This window comes from Stenella coeruleoalba, assembly GCF_951394435.1.
Source record: "Stenella coeruleoalba genome assembly, chromosome: 2".
Taxonomy (NCBI): Eukaryota; Metazoa; Chordata; class Mammalia; order Artiodactyla; family Delphinidae; genus Stenella; species Stenella coeruleoalba.
Genome location: NC_137147.1, coordinates 85,935,590 through 85,953,412, shown reverse-complemented (window position 1 = coordinate 85,953,412; position 17,823 = coordinate 85,935,590). Strand labels below are relative to the sequence as shown.

General features: G+C 48.8%; 1 protein-coding gene across 1 annotated transcript in view; it reads left to right on the top strand.

Annotated features, from left to right (window-relative positions):
• Positions 1-15,681, top strand: part of LOC307182346 (protein-glutamine gamma-glutamyltransferase 5-like) — a gene marked incomplete at its 5' end in the record, with an annotated part of 44,984 nt that extends 29,303 nt beyond the window's left edge. The window contains 10 exon segments of the mRNA XM_079913590.1: positions 89-266; positions 7,561-7,696; positions 8,344-8,447; positions 8,553-8,614; positions 8,618-8,792; positions 12,831-12,895; positions 12,897-13,185; positions 13,701-13,861; positions 15,240-15,373; positions 15,526-15,681. Of these exon segments, the coding sequence (XP_079769716.1) occupies positions 89-266; positions 7,561-7,696; positions 8,344-8,447; positions 8,553-8,614; positions 8,618-8,792; positions 12,831-12,895; positions 12,897-13,185; positions 13,701-13,861; positions 15,240-15,373; positions 15,526-15,679 (1,458 nt within the window). The 3' untranslated portion in view covers positions 15,680-15,681.
• Positions 15,682-17,823: the final 2,142 nt, after the last annotated feature.

Sequence of the window (17,823 nt, the reverse complement as noted above, 5' to 3'; positions counted from 1 at the left end):
CCCAGGGTCCTTGCAAAGGCAACCCACACCTCACATCTCGTTGAGGAAAAGGCTGCTTCTAATGCTTCTACATATGGCTTCTCTTCAGATCAACAGCAACGATGACCGTGGGGTGCTCAATGGAGACCGGAGCGAGAATTACGCAGACGGCACCAACCCCGTGGAGTGGACGGGCAGCGTGGCCATCCTAAAGCAGTGGCATGCCACAGTCTGCCAGCCAGTGTGCTACGGGCAGTGCTGGGTCTTTGCCGCTGTCATGTGCACAGGTAGGGAGTGGAAAGGGCGCCACGGAAAGATAAAAAATACAATGGCTCATGTCGCAACCCTCTGAACCATTCTTGTCCCAGAAATCTCACACAGTTCCCACCAAGGGACATTTGCAAGGAAGCAAAACGTCTCATCAGTGACCTCAGGCTTCACATATCTGAGCTCATTTCAGAGGGTGGTTCTGAGGGGGAAACCACACACTTCTCAGAACCTGGCGCCCTTCCCTTCTTTTGAACTTGGACAAACCTAACAGAATCCTCTTAAGAGCCTGGCTGGGAATTGTCCAGGTCTAAGACAGGAATGAGGTGAGAGGCCAAGTAATTAGAAAACTTACAAACTGATTAGTGTCCTTTCTGAGCACAGAGAATGGGCTTGATGAAGATGCATACATGGGAGGGAAAGGTGTGTCTGAGCAGGGGTATGGGCCACGGGGCCAGAGCAAGATGGCAGACGAAGAACAATGACCTTGAATCTAGAGTTGTCACATGTTCAGAGGGCCTGGAGGCCTGATTCAGCCCAGGGAGTGAGGGGAAGGGGGACCAAGAGAGATCAGCTTCTCAGAGAGGGAGTGAATGCTACATTAGTAGAAGAAAAGCTTAAAAATTAGTACTGGGAAAGAGGGCAACTGGAAATTGGTTTGCTGGTGACAAGAGGAGCAAGCTGAAGGCAGGGGAGGAGGCTGTTGAGGGAGGGCACACCTGGAAATGAGTTATATACTGCAGGTAGCAAGAGGAGGCTTTCTGCTTCACTCAGGGCCACACTTGCTTCTGGTCCTCACCCTGCCCCCAGGCCTAGGCCGGCTCTCCGCCTTCTGGCAGGCGTATCTATGTACCTGCCTTGGGCCACCATCAGGAAGTTATTCTTGTTGGCTGGGCAAAGAGGTCAAGTATGGCTTTTTCTCACAAGACTCTCTAGTCTAATCCAGGGAAGCCAGATCTGCCCACAATTTGGTGTTTATTGAGGGCTCAGGCCTTTTGTGTAGAAATTCCCTGTATGCAAAGGCTGGTGCAGTGTGCGTGTGTGTGCGCACGCGCGCTGGACCCATCTCCAGGCTCTCCCAGGAAGCCTGTGGAGCCCCAGGCTGCTAAGAAGCAGATGCCAGCTCCCTGTCCAAGGGCACCAGGAGGTTTCTGTCAGCACCCACACAGGATGACTTCATATGGGTTGGCGAGGGGGAGCTACTCCTCTGCAGCTGCACAGCCCCATCTGGAGTCGGATGCCTTGATTGCCCAGGGGTAAGAAACCAGGAATTCGACAGCTTTGATGCCCAGAGTCACAGACATTTGGGTGAACTGGGATGTCTGAGTCATCCAGGGATCAGGCGTAAGACTGAAGGCAGAGAATGTATCACTCCTGTATATGTGAGAGAGGGAGCCTTCCTGGGCCTGGAAGAGCCTAGAGTCTAATGGGCCAGGTGCGTGTGTGTAGAAGGAGAGGGTCAGGGGTCTGGGTGTGGTTGTCTGGAACTGGTTGGTGAGAGAGATGGAGCCAGTGAATGGAGATTATGGTATGAGAGCAGGCCAATTAAAATGTTTATGAGAATCACGGCGCTTTGGTGACCTAGGAAGCAAAGGGTTGGGCAAAGTGGGTCAAACGTGGCCGGGTCCACCTGCAGCTCCATCAATACCAGCCTTCCCCAACAGGGCCACCATGTTTTACATTAATAAATACGTCTATCAGTTTGGAAAACTCATTCATTCATCCAACAACACATACTGAGTCCTTATGCTAGGCACTGTGCTTCTAATAATCTTGGTTATAAAGACGGATAAGACCCAGCCTCAATCCTCCACTAAAAGTCAAGGATTTAGTCAAACTCCTTAATCCAATACAGTTGCCAAAGCATGTTGTTAAAAATTATTATTATTCTTTAACAATCACAATAGCTGACACTGGGGACTTCCTTGGTGCCAGGCATTGTGCTAAAACCTTGACAGCCTAGAGTAATGGTGAAGCTTGGGTTCAAATACCAGTACTACCATTAATTGTCTGAGTAACCCTGGGCAAGTCATTTAACTTGTACCTCAGTCCCCTCAGACATATGATGGGGAAATTAATAGTACCTACCTCGTCGGGTTATTGAAAGGACTGACTGAGTTCATACATGGAGAGCGCTTAGAATAATGCCTGGCTACAGTGAGAATTCAGTAAGTTCTAACCAGGATCACCTTGTTTGATTCCCCAGAAGAGCTTTAGAGGTAGGTTCTATCATTATCTCCATTCTACAGATGAGGAAATTGAGTGGCAGGGCTAGTTTCACATTGAGGTCTGGCTGGCTGTAACCACTAGACTATACTGCTGCATGAACGATGCTAGCAGCTGCCATTTAGCCAGCATCCCCTGTGCTTAAGGCACATGCTGGTTACTTTACAGTGCTCACAACCATCTGCAAAGTAGGTATCATTAATTACAATCCACAGATGAGAAAACTGAGGCTTAAGGTGACCACGTGACTCCAGTCTGACTCAGAAGTGCATTCTCCCCTCTGCAGCCCTTCCTCCCTGTATTACCTGTTTTAATAACAACAGCATATTGACTTCAAGCTTCCTAAAGAAAAATCACAAAAAGGAGATTTTCCATGCATCAAAGATACGATTATAATTTTTTGGACAGATGTTTCCTTGACATCAATTTACTTGGCTGTTACTTTGGGAATTTCAGAGAAATCCCTGACCTACCTTCCTTCCAGTGCTCATGTCTGACTGCTCCATAGGTCTCTCTCAGTCATTAGGCTTTTCCTGTCCTGGCCGTCCACTCCTTGTGACAACGTCAGACCCCTCAGCCCTGAGGTCTATGAAGTAGCCTGGATGCCTTGCTCTGTAACAAGGGAACAGAAGGGACAGTGATGTTCTGTTGCCTGAAAATTCTCCCCAAAACCAGGCGTCAAAAAGCCACCTATGGTACTATATGATTCCATATATGTGAAATGCCCAGAATAGGCCAATTTATACAGACAGAGAGTGGATTCGTGGTTGCCTAGGGCTGGGGGCACGGGAGAATGGGAAGTGACTGCTGGCGGGCATTGAGTGTCTTTCTGAGGTGATGAAATGGTCTGGGATTAGACAGTGGAGATTGTTACGCAACCTGTGAATATATTACACACCACTGAGTTGTACACTTTAAAAGGGTAAATTTTGTGACATGTGGATTGTATCTCAATAAAACTGTTTAAAAAAGAAAAGCCAGGCATCCTGGGGATGTGCCTGGTCTGTCCCTGCCCACAGCTGCAGGGGGTGGGGTGGGGGCAGCCGTGACTTGGGCTTGAGGGTTGGGATTCTGAGCAGGCCTATGGGCATCATCCCCTCCTCTGTAAAGTAGGGTCCTGGGCCCAGAGCCCCAGAGGAGGGTGGTGGGAAATAGCCCGGGAGATGAGGAGGCTGTGTGCTTAGGGCACCCAAAACTACCCCACACGTACATCTTTTACATACTGGATTCCCAATGATCTGGCTCGCATGTAGAGTCCTCTGCTTAAAACCACTGTGAACACCCTTGGGTTAGAAGTCATCTAAGATTTCTTCTCACTCAGTTGTATAGTGGTCTCTATGAAGTGTCTCATTATCTTCATTTCAGTACAATAACTCTAGTCCTCATTGTTTTTACTGAGCCCTTCCTTCTCAAAGAAGGAACCCCAGCCAAGGTCCTGGCACATTATTTTGCCTCAACCTTTGGCTTAAGTATGAATCTACTGTTATTCCCCACTGATTTATGAGACATCAACGACTGTATGGAATGTTCCCTCGCAGGGTGGTGGGTTAACATGTGGCAAGCACTTGGGAAAATGTCTGGCACATGCTGAGATTGACATGAGTGTTAGCTATTGTACAATTAGCCTGATACTGCCTTTTTTAAACTATAAATTTATTTATTATTTTATTTATTTTTTGGCTGCATTGGGTCTTTGTTGCTGCACTCAGGCTTTCTCTAGTTGTGGTGAGCGGGGCTACTCTTCGTTGCAGTGCACGGGCTTCTCATTGCGGTGGCTTCTCTTGTTGCGGAGCACGGGCTCTAGGCACACAGGCTTCAGTAGTTGTGGCATGTGGGCTCAGTGGTTGTGGCTTGTGGGCTCTAGAGCGCTGGCTCAGTAGTTGTGGTGCATGGGCTTAGTTGCTCTATGGCATGTGGGATCTTCCCGGACCAGGGCTCAAACCCATTTCCTCTGCATTGGCAGGCGGATTCTTAACCACTGCGCCACCAGGGGAAGTCCCAATACTGCTTTTTTTAAATTGAAGTGTAGTTGGTTTACAATGTTGTGTTAGTTTCAGGTATACAGCAAAGTGATTCAGTTATACATATATATATATTCTTTTTCAGATTCTTTTCCCTTATAGATTACTGCAAGATATTGAGTAGAGTTCCCTGTGCTATACAGTAGGTCCTTGTTGGTTATCTATTTTATATATAGTAGTATGAATCTGTTAATCCCAAACTCCTAATTTATCCCTCTCCCTCCCTTTCCCCTTTGGTAACCATAAGTTTGTTTTCTCTGTCTGTGAGTCTATTTTTGTTTTGTAAATAAGTTCATTTGAATGAGTGCTGAATGGCTGAGTGAAGAGACATAGTAATTAATGCCAGGAGTGTGGTTCCTAATATACCTTAGGAACTCTGCAGTCCTTTTCCTGACTCTGAGATCTTGTCCCCCTTTGTCCATGTGCAACTGTGTGAATGTGTATGCATGTGTGTGCACACATACAAACACACACACCCCATAAGGGTTTCTCTTTTACGAGGGACTCAGCTCCCACCGAATTATCCATGAAAGAGTCACGTGAGTCTCATGTCAAACTGAGGCATCAGGACTGATAGCCTGCAGAAGTGAGGTTAAAGAAAACTCACTTCAACATGAATTTAATGAGCATCTACTCTGGGCAGCACTGTGCTAGGAATGAAGAAACGCAAGAAAAGTATTTGATCTGAGCCCTACTCTAGGGGGATTTGCAATCTGGCTGACAAGATAAGATAAATATATGAGATCATAGAGAGCTTCATGCATTGATAAAATGTGTGGCATTGGTGGCTGGAATCAAGTGAGAGCATGGGAAGGGAGATTAGTGTGGCATGGAGTAGTCAGTGAAAACGGCACAGAGGAAGGCGCTTTGAGAATGATGCCTTCCCAGCGTTGCTGGGACGTCTAGTGAAGTTGCAGTGGGGTTTTGAGATCAGAGAAATGTGGGTTTAAATCCTGCCCTGGCTCTCCTCTTCCCGCCATGTGACCTCAACCTCTCTAAACTTCAGGTCTGTCCTCTTCAAAGGTGGGATAATCACAGCGCTGTGGAGAGGATTAAGTGTGATTATGCCTGTGCAGTGATTGGCACCATGCCTGGCACCTATGAGGATGATGATGTCATCGACTGGCAAGGAAGCTTGGAAAGAATGAAAGACAAGCTCGGCTGGGGATGTGCTTAGTGACGGCAAGGTGTCCATGCAGGCTCAAGATTCAAATTCAGGAGTCGTGGGCAAGGAGTGAGAGATGAAGCCACAAGACAGGAGGAGCTCTTTGCGGGGGTACAGAGAAAGCAGGACAGACGGGGCAAAACCCCGTGAAACATGTATGTGCACAACTGTGCAGATCTGAATGCTGTCAGCTCCCTTCGTGTGATACCGGAGCTACAGCCTTGGCCTTCTCCCTATGTAAGAAACAATTCTTGTCCCTCTGTTGCCTCACTGCGACAGCTGTTGTCCCCTATCCCAGTCCTCTCACAAGGCACGATGAGGAAGTGGTGAGAATGGATCAGTGCAAATCCATTACCACTCAAAGCTTATGCTCTACCGACAATCAAGCTTGGTAACCACAGCACAGCACACAGTGACGGTGCTGTGCTGAAGTCGGAAATCACCAGAATCGACAAAAGATTCAAGACATTCATTCACCCATCCAGCAAAGATGCACTATGTTTCTGCAATACAGACCTGCCTTGTATTGTTAATGGTTGTATAACGATAAAGCTGACTATCACACAATCCCTGCCCTCAGGAAGACAGACTCATAAACAAATCATTACACACCATGTACCATGTCTAGTAGAGAACTCAGAGCGCCATGAGACCAATGACCTGTGCTCAGGTGGAAAAGTGCCCATCCCGCCATGTCTGGCAGGAGTTGACAACACCACTGGCACTTCATGAATTCATCAATCATGGTGAAGAATGGAGGCTTGCTCCTTGCTCTCCCTGCCCACCCCTCCTTGGCATGTGCTCTTATTACTGTAAGTGTTATACACCCTTCTGACTGTAATCTTAACATAAATGTGCCCATGCAATGCTCCTGAGTCACTTGCATGCTCTCGCCTCACTCCTGTCTCATGCTCCTTCAGTGGCAGCTTTTCCCACCTTCACCCTCCCCTCCGAGGCGGTCCTGTGTCACCTCCACCTACAATTCACTGTCAGCTCTGCTCACTCCCTGCCCTCCATTCCTTGCAGATCTGTGCAGACCTGCCGTTCCAAGGAAGTGCATCCTCCCCCTTTGGGCTTCTCTGCATCCAGGGATGTGTCCCCACCCCATCCTGGAAGGGCTTTGTGCCAAAATATAAGAAGGAGCCTAAACTAAAATCTATAAGCAAATAAATGCTTAATATAAATAAGTATCTAAACTAAAAATTATAAACATTTTTAAATGACAGTAGTATTTGTGAAGAACCCTTAGAAATATCTGTATTTTTTGACTCAGTCATTTTACCTCTTGGAATCTGTCCCAAAGGGGGAAAAGTAGAATTGATCTACAGAGATGTCCATCACAGTATTATTTACAACAGGGGAAAAATTAGAAACCAAGCAAATGTCTAAAAATAACCTCTGCTGAAGTGAAAAAAAAAAATATGTGAACCCATAACAATACCAAAAAATGGGAGAGGGGGATTGAAATGCTTTTCTTTATAGAAGAATGCCAGCTAATACAGGTAGAAGAAATGACAGTGTTAGAATATAATCATTTTGGTACCACCAGTATAATAATTAATTCAGGCAAGGATCATCAAGGATGCTTGTCAAGGCAAGTCAAGCTGCTGAGTCTTGCCAAAGGAGGCATGCCTCTCCCACCCTACTGGCTGGGGCAGGGGAACCCAACACTTGCTAGACCCTCTATTGGCCCTGGCAGTGCTTGTCTGAGCAACCAGCTGCCTAACCTCTGTGTGGAGCCCCAGGGAGAAGAGCTCAGGAAGGTGGGGAGGGAAGTTGGAAGTGTCGCCAACCCAGTGCCCCAGGCAGCTCCTGCCTGCCAAATGCATGATTTCCCTGAGCCTAAGGGAACTAAGTCCAGGAATCCACAGCCCACAGGAGATTTTTCTGTCCTTTCTACAGTGATGAGGTGCCTGGGGATCCCCACCCAAGTAATCACCAACTTTGACTCTGGCCATGACACAGACGGAAACCTGATCGTAGATGAGTATTATGACAACACAGGCAGGACTTTGGAGAGTAAGAAGGACAGTGTCTGGTGAGAGACACCTTCTCTTTCTAGGGCAAACCCTACCAGCAGGAAGCAGGCCAGGACTGTACCTATGAGCCTGCTGCCCTCTCATGCCTCACCCCCATTTTCACCAGCCCCAGGGCTTGCTAGCCCCAGCCCGAAGGCTGGGAGGCAGCTGAACACAAATACGATGATTTTCTGAGTCTAGAATTGTCACGTCACAAGAGCTCTCTGCCCTGGGGGAGTTTTCCCCTTTGTCACCTCCTTCATTTAATACTCAGCCTGTGGCTCTGACCACAGGAGGGCCTGAAGCCTCACTTCTGGACACAAAAAAACCTCTGCCTCTGTGACTGCTTCTGTGAGTCAGCAGCACATACAGGAAAGGGCTTCAAGGGTCTCTTTGAGAGAGAGTGAAGGGTTTTTAACTTCCGTTGCCTCTGGAAACCTTCACTCTTATTTACAAAGAGAGGAAATCTCTTTTCCAGGCAAGTTGAGGCTCACAGGAGGAAGAGCGGTCACCTGTCACCCACGGAGGGGTGCAGGCCTGTGGTGCCCTGTCTTTCTATCTAGCCGTCCATCACACATCGCCCCCTGCCTTGCTCCAGAAAGAACTTGAGCATCATAAACTCTCCCTCAGCTTCATGTGACACCCACTCCTCTGGCTTCTCCCTCAGGAATTTCCACATCTGGAATGAGTGCTGGATGGCCCGGAATGACCTCCCTCCCGGATACGGAGGCTGGCAGGTGCTGGACGCCACACCTCAGGAGATGAGCAACAGTGAGGCTCTTGGGAGGACAGGCAGAGCCCACTCCCACAGAAACAGACCCGACTCCACCCGGCCCTGCAGTCACAGCCCACTGAGGCCCCCCTGTTCCCCTTTAGGCCTCTACTGCTACGGCCCTGCCTCCATCAGAGCCATCAAAGAAGGAGAGGTGGATCTGAACTAGGACACAGCCTTCGCCTTCTCCATGGTAAATGCTGACTGCATGGCCTGGCTGGTCTTTGGAGGGAAGGAGCAGAAACTTCACCTGGACACCAATTCTGTTGGCAATTTTATCAGCACCAAGAGGATCCAGAGTGATGAGCGGGATGACGTCACGGAAAACTGCAAGTATGGAGAAGGTACGACCAATCCCTGTAGGCACCTTCCCCACTACCCCAGAGAACCTCTCTGCCAGCTGGGGCAGCCCTCTGGGGTGTGGATGGGCAGGACCCAGGCCCACTGTCTCCTCAGCCCTACAGGTTTTTTTTTTTTTTTTTTTTTTTTTTTGCGGTACGCAGGCCTCTCACTGTTGTGGCCTCTCCCATTGCGGAGCACAGGCTCCGGACACGCAGGCTCAGCGGCCATGGCTCACGGGCCCAGCCGCTCCGTGGCATGTGGGATCCCCCCGGACCGGGGCACGAACCCGTGTCCCCTGCATCGGCAGGTGGACTCTCAACCCCTGTGCCACCAGGGAAGCCCAGCCCTTCAGTTTTAAGGTCCCAGTTGGGGTGTCCCCACTGTCTCACTTCCTCATGCCCACCACCACCCCACTCCCCACAGGCCAGTGAGCACCCTCTACAAGATGGTCACATTGATTGCAGGGCCACTGACAGGCATCCCATCAACAGTGTATGAATTCCTTGCGCCTGCCTTCCCGAAAAATCAGCCTCCCACTGAAGATGGCAGGGGATTGAGTAAACTCTCTATTAATTTTATTAATTTCATTTAGCTTATTGTTTGATTCACGTTTCATTGGGTGTTTGGAGGACAGGCCAGACCACAGCCAGCACCGAGGCCCATGTAAGGCCAAATGTTCACTCCTACGTCCACCCTGTGCAGAGGATGATTCTGAGAGATGGGAGCCCTAGCAGGGTCTTCTGACCCAAGCCAGCAAGAGCAAGGGGCATCTACATCAGTCAGCTGGACTGATTCCTGGAAACTGAGACAAACCACCAGTTTCAACCACCAGGGAGCCAAGCAAAAATATGCAGTCCAAGAGGGCCAGAAGCAGGGTGAAGGGCAGGACCCAAGCAGGAGTGATTCATGACTACACAGGGCGGGGGCGGGGGTACCTGAGGTTCCTGGGAGTGCCAGCAAGTGGGTGTCTGTGGTGTGTCCGTGTCGGCCTTTGGGGCCAACACAGAGGAGCTCCAGAGTCTGAGCCTGAGAGACAAGCACTGAACACATCCAAGGTACTGGCGATCATCCCCTCCACCCCCGTTCTCTCTGTGGCTATTTTGGTGAGGGATCCTGAGGACAAGTGGTTTATCACTGAGGAGATTCAAGAACTACTGGACAGGTACATGTAAAAGCATGAGATTAGATCACTCCCTAACACCATACACAAAAATAAGCTCAAAATGGATTAAAGACCTAAATGTAAGGCCAGACACCATCAAACTCTTAGAGGAAAACATAGGCAGAACACTCTATGACATAAATCACAGCAAGATCCTTTTTGACCCACCTCCTAGAGAAATGGAAAGAAAAACAAAAACAAATGGGACCTAATGAAACTTAAAGCTTTTGCACAGCAAAGGAAACCATAAACAAGACAAAAAGACAACCCTCAGAATGGGAGAAAATATTTGCAAATGAAGCAACTGACAAAGGATTAATCTCCAAAATTTATAAGCAGCTCATGCAGCTCAATAACAAAAAAACAAACAACCCAATCCAAAAATGGGCAGAAGACCTAAATAGACATTTCTCCAAAGAAGATATACAGATTGCCAACAAATAAATGAAAGGATGCTCAACATCACTCATCATTAGAGAACTGCAAATCAAAACTACAATGAGATATCATCTCATACCAGTCAGAATGGCCATCATCAAAAAATCTAGAAACAATAATGCTGGAGAGGGTGTGGAGAAAAGGGAACACTCTTGCACTGCTGGTGGGAATGTGAATTGGTACAGCCACTATGGAGAACAGTATGGAGGTTCCTTAAAAAAACTACAAATAGAACTACCATATGACCCAGCAATCCCACTACTGGGCATATACCCTGAGAAAACCATAATTCAAAAAGAGTCGTACCAAAATGTTCATTGCAGCTCTATTTACAATAGCCCAGAGATGGAAACAACCTAAGTGCCCATCATCGGATGAATGGATAAAGAAGATGTGGCACATATATACAATGGAATATTACTCAGCCATAAAAAGAAACGAAATTGAGCTATTTGTAATGAGGTGGATAGACCTAAAGTCTGTCATACACAGTGAAGTGTCAGAAAGAGGAAGACAAATACCGTATGCTAACACATATATATGGAATTTAAGAAAAACAAATGTCATGAAGAACCTAGGGGTAGGACAGGAATGAAGACACAGACCTACTAGAGAATGGACTTGAGGATATGGGGAGGGGGAAGGGTAAGCTGTGACAAAGCGAGAGGCATGGACATATATACACTACCAAATGTAAGGTAGATAGCTAGTGGGAAGCAGCTGCATAGCACAGGGAGATCAGCTGGGTGCTTTGTGACCGCCTGGAGGGGTGGGATAGGGAGGGTGAGAGGGAGGGAGATGCAAGAGGGAAGAGATATGGGGATATATGTATAACTGATTCACTTTGTTATAAAGCAGAAACTAACACACCATTGTAAAGCAATTATACTCCAATAAAGATGTAAAAAAAAAAAAGAACTACTGGAAGGAAGGAGAGTGAGCCAGGGAGGCGGGGAAGGGGAGAAAGCCAATGCAGAGCACCTTGTCAGGCGGGGTTAGCACTGTGGGCTGCTGGGCCTCAGTCCTGCTGGGGGCCCTGCCAGTGGGGTGACCTGGGAAAATGCAGGACGAAGAATGCTGTTGTCTAACCATGGCCCAAATTAGTTGTTGTTAATCTGAAATCCAAATGAAACTGCCCTGTATTTTTATTTGCTATATCTGGCAACCCTATCAGAGATTTAGTGTAAAGTGTAGAACAACACCGCAGATTCATCCCACCCACAAGGCAAGGGGCCTAGGCTCTTCATCCACCAACTCCTTTCAGTCAGGGGTTGAGGGCTGCTCCTTAGGGGGCGTAACTTCCCTAGCACTCCTGGCCTGCTCCACGCATGGGCGGAGTCAGCTCTGGTGGCAGAGAAAGCCACAAAGAGCCGCAGGTGCTAGAATTTGAAATTAGGGCACGTGGGCACTGACACAGCAAGTGCCAAGGAGATGTGAGTGGGGCACTGACAGCATGTGCTACAGAGGTCCACAGGGTTCTGCTGTGAACTTGGGCTGGGGGTCCAGGGGGTGATTGGAGCTATTTTCCAGTGGGCCTGAGTGTCCTGTTCAGTCAGATAGCATTCTGTCTCCTCCCACTGGACTGGCAGAATCTGGGGGTCGAGCAGCCCACAGATGAGCTAAGTCTGATTCACACCTCTCTGGGCTCACTCTTACTGAAGCCAATGTTGCAAGATCCTCTTCTGCCTGGATCCAGGCTTAGAATGACCCCAGAGCGAGGGGAGAAGAGTGGCCTCAGCCTGGGGAGATTGTGGGGTTGCACTGAGGGGACCAGTAAGTGCTCAGTGAAGGCAGCTGCTGGGATTATTAGGGAAGCACGGATGAGTGTTCCTGCACATCCTGGCCACAGCGCCTGCCCAGGACTGAAGCCTGGGTACTCTGGAAACTCGGCTTCCTTAATTTCCTTTTTTTTTTTTTTTTTTACCGTAGCTTCTCAGTTTCTCAATTTCCAGGAATTAGTCTTCAACTGACCCATAATTTGGTCCTGGAGCAGAAAATCACACCATGTCCTGTTGTCTTTAAGGTTTATTCCTCTGCATTGTGAGCCTTCATCTTTCCCTTGGGGAACACGGGATAGAGTCCAGTGGTCGTGAGCACAGATTTTCACGTCAGATGAATTTGGTTTCAACTTGACTCTGCCCTGTGCAAGCTGTGTGACTTGGGCGAGTGACATGACCTCTTTGAGCCCCATTTTCCTCATCTGTATATGGAATGATAATAATAATAGTAATACATCTCTCTCACAGTTGATATGAAGATGAAAGGTGTAAGAGCTCAGCAGAGTGTGACTCCTGGAAAGACTTGATGACTAGTAAGGAGCCTTTGTTATTGGAAATGAAGGTTTTAACACCCTGGTGGAGCCTTCACGGAGGGTATTCAGCCAAGGTTTACCCTCTGGGTCAGCCTGGCCCACAGCTGGTTCTGTGCTCTGTCCTCCCAGGTTCCCTCCAGGAGAGGCAGGTGATTCTGAAGGCTCTTCAGAAGCTGAAGCCTGGAAGGTCCCAAGGCTCCCTCCAAACAAACTTCCAGGTCCATGATGCCAAGGGACAGTCCTAGGAGCCTTGCTACGCCTTCCCTTCGGCCCAGTGATGTTCTCCAGGTCTCCCTGACATTCCAGCTGCTCGACCCACCCGACATGGGCCGGGACATAAGGTTTGTCCTGCTGGCCCTCAACACGGCGCCCCAGTTCAAGGACCTCAAAGTGAACCTGAGTGCCCAGTCTCTGCTGCATGATGGCAGCCCCCTGCCCCCATTCTGGCAGGACACAGCCTTCATCACACTCTCTCCTGAAGAAGGTATGGGCTCTGGGTATGGGCATGGGGACAGTCTGTGAACACAGTGGCTTATGGAAATGCCAGTGGGGTCAAGCCAGCCAACAAGGGTTTGGGGGCAGACCCCTGTGACACTGGTCTTCCTAGTGTCCCCTCCAGCACAGAGTCTTCCTCCTTCCCTTCCTTCCTTCCCTCTCCCTCCCTTCTCCTCTCCTCCTTCTGTTTCTTTCCTTTGTCCTCCTCCTTCTTCTCCAATCCTTTCTTTACTACTTCAAGGAATATAGCCTGGGTTAGTGGGGAAAGCCTGAGCTTTGAAGTCATCCAGACCTTGGTTACAGCCTCAGTGCACCCATTTACCAGCAGAATGACCCTAAACAAGCCATTTCACCTCTCAGCCCCTCCATCTGAAAACTGAGTACCTACTTTACTGGGGATCAGTACAGGTTGGCCCCCTCCTCTCTGTAGAAGGGTCCCCAGATCCACCCAGGCCCAGCTGATTTCCCCAGCGAGTCTCACCTCATCCTGTGTTCTCTCCCTAGCAAAGACCTATCCCTGCAAAATCCCCTATTCCCAGTATGGCCAGTACCTGTCCACAGACAAGCTGATCCGCATCAGTGCCCTGGGTGAAGAGAAGAGCAGTCCCGAGAAGACCGTGGTGAACAAGATCATCACCTTAGCCTGTCCCGGCATCATGATTAATGTAGGCAAGAGCCCTGCGTGTGACCTGAGGGCTCCTTGGGTCCAGCTTGGGCCGGGGGCGGTGGGGGAGCCCCCTGAGAGCTTGCTCAGGAGAGCAGCCCCTCCTGTCCCCTGCCTCTTCTGTGGCCTCCAGGAACCTCCCACCAGGAGCGGGAGGTTTATCTGAACACACTCGGTCTCCATCCTCTTACACCATGAGAGGCCTTCCCCAGGGTCAACATGAGGAAACACGGGCTCAAATGGGAGGGTCCTGAGAGGGGGAAAAGCACTGCGCGAACAAAGGTCAGCTTAGGTTTGACTTGCCATTTCCTGGCTGTGCATCCTTGGACAAGCCCCTGGGCTTCTGCATCTTGAACTGTCAATGATGGGATTAGACCAGATGGCCTCCAAGGACCCCTCCTTCTCTGACATTCTGGTGGGGAGACTTCACAGGGCCCTTCCTGCCAGTGCTGTCTCCCCAGTGCCAAGTAGCCCCCTGGACCCTGCTGAGTGAGCCTGGGGTGCCCCCTGGTGGGGTGTGTCTGGCAAGCCCAGCCACTGGAGTCTGTTTTAGGGAGGGTTTCCAAAGGTGCCTTCAAGTTTCCTGAGGCTACTTCCTTCTCTCTATGCCCCAAATGATCCTTTGCTCTTGACTCACGCACTGGTGTGAAAAGAAATCAAGCCAGTCTGGGCTTCCCTGGTGGCGCAGTGGTTGAGAGTCTGCCTGCCGATACAGGGGACGTGGGTTCATGCCCCGGTCCGGGAAGATCCCACATGCCGTGGAGCGGCTGGGCCCGTGAGCCATGGCCGCTAAGCCTGCGCGTCCGGAGTCTGTGCTCCGCAACGGGAGAGGCCACAACAGTGAGAGGCCCATGTACTGCAAAAAAAAAAAAAAAGAAAAAAAAGAAATCAAGCCAGTTAAGATAAGAGGGTAGGAAGGGATGGAGTCAGATTGCAAAAAGAAGAAACCAGCAAAAATTGCCAAAAAATATTCTATCCACTCAAATTATGCATGAGAATCCTTTGGGAGCTCTTGCTTATTTCACACTTGGATGAAATCCTTGGAGCAGAGGAAATATTACTGGAGACTCCCAACTCATCAGACCTTTCCATATGCTGGGCTGAGTAGAAATATTTTACACAAACATCCATACATGTATAAGTGAAGTAAAAGTTTCATGTAACAATATCTTTTGTGATGTACACTGATATTCTCTTCTATTTCATTTTTTTAAATGTTAATGACAACCCATTAAGTTGTCCATAGTTGGAAAAACACAGGCCACGGAAATCCAGCTCTTCAGGAACAGATCTAGGGAACAGTGCCCTCCATAAATGCCTGGTGAACCGGGGGATGAGACTAATTCTCTGCTCCCTCCTCTCTGGATTTCCCTGTTCAGGCTTTAGGAGCAGCCATTGTGAACCGGCCACTCTTCATACAGGTGATATTTTCAAACCCTCTCTCGGAGCAGGTTGAAGATTATGTACTGACTGTGGAAGGAAGTGGTCTCTTTAGGAGACGGCAGAGAGTGCTGTGAGTGCTCCGCCCTCCCTCCCATCTTATCCTGGGGGTAGCACTGTCCTTTCTGGACACAGGGAAAGGGGAGGCCTGGTTGCTGCGTGGAAAGGGACTGTGGGGTTATCATAATCCTATGGTTTTCTGACATTCTCCTTTCTCTGCTGCAGCATTGGAGTCCTCAAACCCCATCACAGAGCCAGCCTCACTCTGGAGACTGTCCCCTTCAAGAGTGGCCAAAGGCAGATCCAAGCAAATCTGAGCAGCAACAAGTTTAAAGACATCAAGGGTTACAGGAACGTCTATGTAGACTTTGGGTTATAAATTCTGGGACAATGAGGTGGACACGTAGATGTTAAGCTTCAGGGAAAGAGCAGGTTCAAACGCAAGCTGTGCCATTCCCCACCCAAACAGAGGCTTCTCTGGGCTCCGACGTGAGCAGCAGAGAGATGCTGGCAATGGATAGTCCCCTGGGCCATTTGCACAGCTCCCCAGGACTCTGTTAAGGGCCCAGGAATTCCATGGTGTCCCGCCCAGAATTGTGAGATTGGCCACGCAGTCCAGAATTGTTGGACTTGGCCATGATTTACTGATCCCCAGATGTCCAGAAAAGAAGAAGACTGGCTGAGCAGCTCACTGTCACTTTGTCATTGCAATGGCTACTTCCCTAGTACCAATAAACTTCAGCCCTCATTCTCATCTTTGTGCCCATACAGTCAACACTTCCCCCACAGCAGCTCCCACCTGTTCCCTGGATTCTGGGAGTCTCCTACTGTTTTACTACCTGAGCCCACTCACTCATTCAAGAAACATTTACTGAGTGCCTGGTATGTGCCAGGCACTGTTCTGAGTGTACAGGATGAAGTGGTAAATAAAGCAAAGTCCCTGCCCCCCTGGAGCTTACATCCTGCCGGGGGGTGGGGGAGACAGACAATAAACATGTCAACCAATAAGGAAGGCGCTTACAGATGGTGTATCAGTCGTGATTGAGTTAGGAAAACAAAAGGTGTTTCTACATGCTACTATCTTTGTGACACAGAAAAAAGTCTGGAAGATCTCTCACTTGGCCATCCTTTGAATCCCTTCCCAAATCACATCCAAGAGGTCCCTCAGTCTTAACAGTTCCAACCCCTTGGCTGAAAGTCCACCAGTGCGTTGTGGTCTAGCATGGCCCTGGGATGGCTGTGTTCCAGGGAGAAAGCCAGCTGAATAATGCAGTGAGGTAGATTTTGGGTAGGGAATGAAATACTCTCAGACTTTTCTATTGGTTGCAGCTTGTGTTTATGGTCCTACTGAGCACAAAGCAACTGCAAGCATTATCTCCTCTGGGACACACCCACTTTCTCACAGCAACGCGAGAAGCTCTGCACAAAGGCATGATACACCTGCCCTCTAGGAACTGGCTACCTGACTGAGTCAGCTGTTTACGGTATATATTAAATGCACACATTAAATTAAAAAGTTAAATACTTCTATTATATATGAACAAAAGGGTAAGTGCAGTCAATCAGAGAGAGAGGAGAGGGTGTGGTGGGAATTACAGAGTAGGTTGATAGCCATGTTAAAGGGAGGGCTGAGAACCAGGAGAATCCTGGCAGCATGGAGCTAGAGGCAGCCTATAATTATTTTTTCTATAATTATCATCTGACAATTATGAAAAATGGCTTAAGGAAAACATCATGGAGGGGAGCATCTTACAGAGACAATGACCTCTGAAACACTTAAGCTACCGCACTTCCAGACTCTTTCACAAATCCTAATTTTTTTTTTTTGGCTGCCGCACAGCATGCAGGATCTTAGTTCCCCGACAAGGGATCGAACCCCTGCCCCCTGCAGTGGAAGCTCAGAGTCCTAACCCCTGGACAACCAGGGAATTCCTACAAATCCTGATTTTAACATCATATTCATTTACTCTTTTCCTCAACAAATATTCACTGAGTTTCTACTAGGGGCCAGGCCCTGAGTTAGGCACCGAGGACATAAGAAGGACCAAGACTCGCCCTCATGGAGCTCAAGTCTAAGCATATCAAGAATGAAAAATAAACAGGAGGTTACAATACAGAGTGGTGAGAACCACCATGAGGGTGAGTACGGGGTGTTGTGGGAGCGTGAGGAGGGGCAGTTAGTCTAGTCTTACGATTGTGGATCAAGGAAGACTTCCTGGAGGGAGTGGCATTTAAGCTGAAAGCTAAAAGCCCAGGAGTTAGCCAAAGAGACTCAGCGGTGTTGAAGGGTTGGGGGTGGAGTAAAGCAGTCAGGAACTGCATGTCACTGAGATAGCTAGAGATCAGAGCAGGATGGAGCAAGTTGCAGGAAAAAAATGTGGCAAGAGCCAGGGGGTGAAGAGCTTCAGGTGGCAGTCTAAGGAATTTGGACCATGATCATCTTCAGGCATCTGTTTCCTCTAAATCTTGATTCATAGTCATTGCCTGCGATGTCAATGCTTAAAGTTGATCCTATTTTGCAGA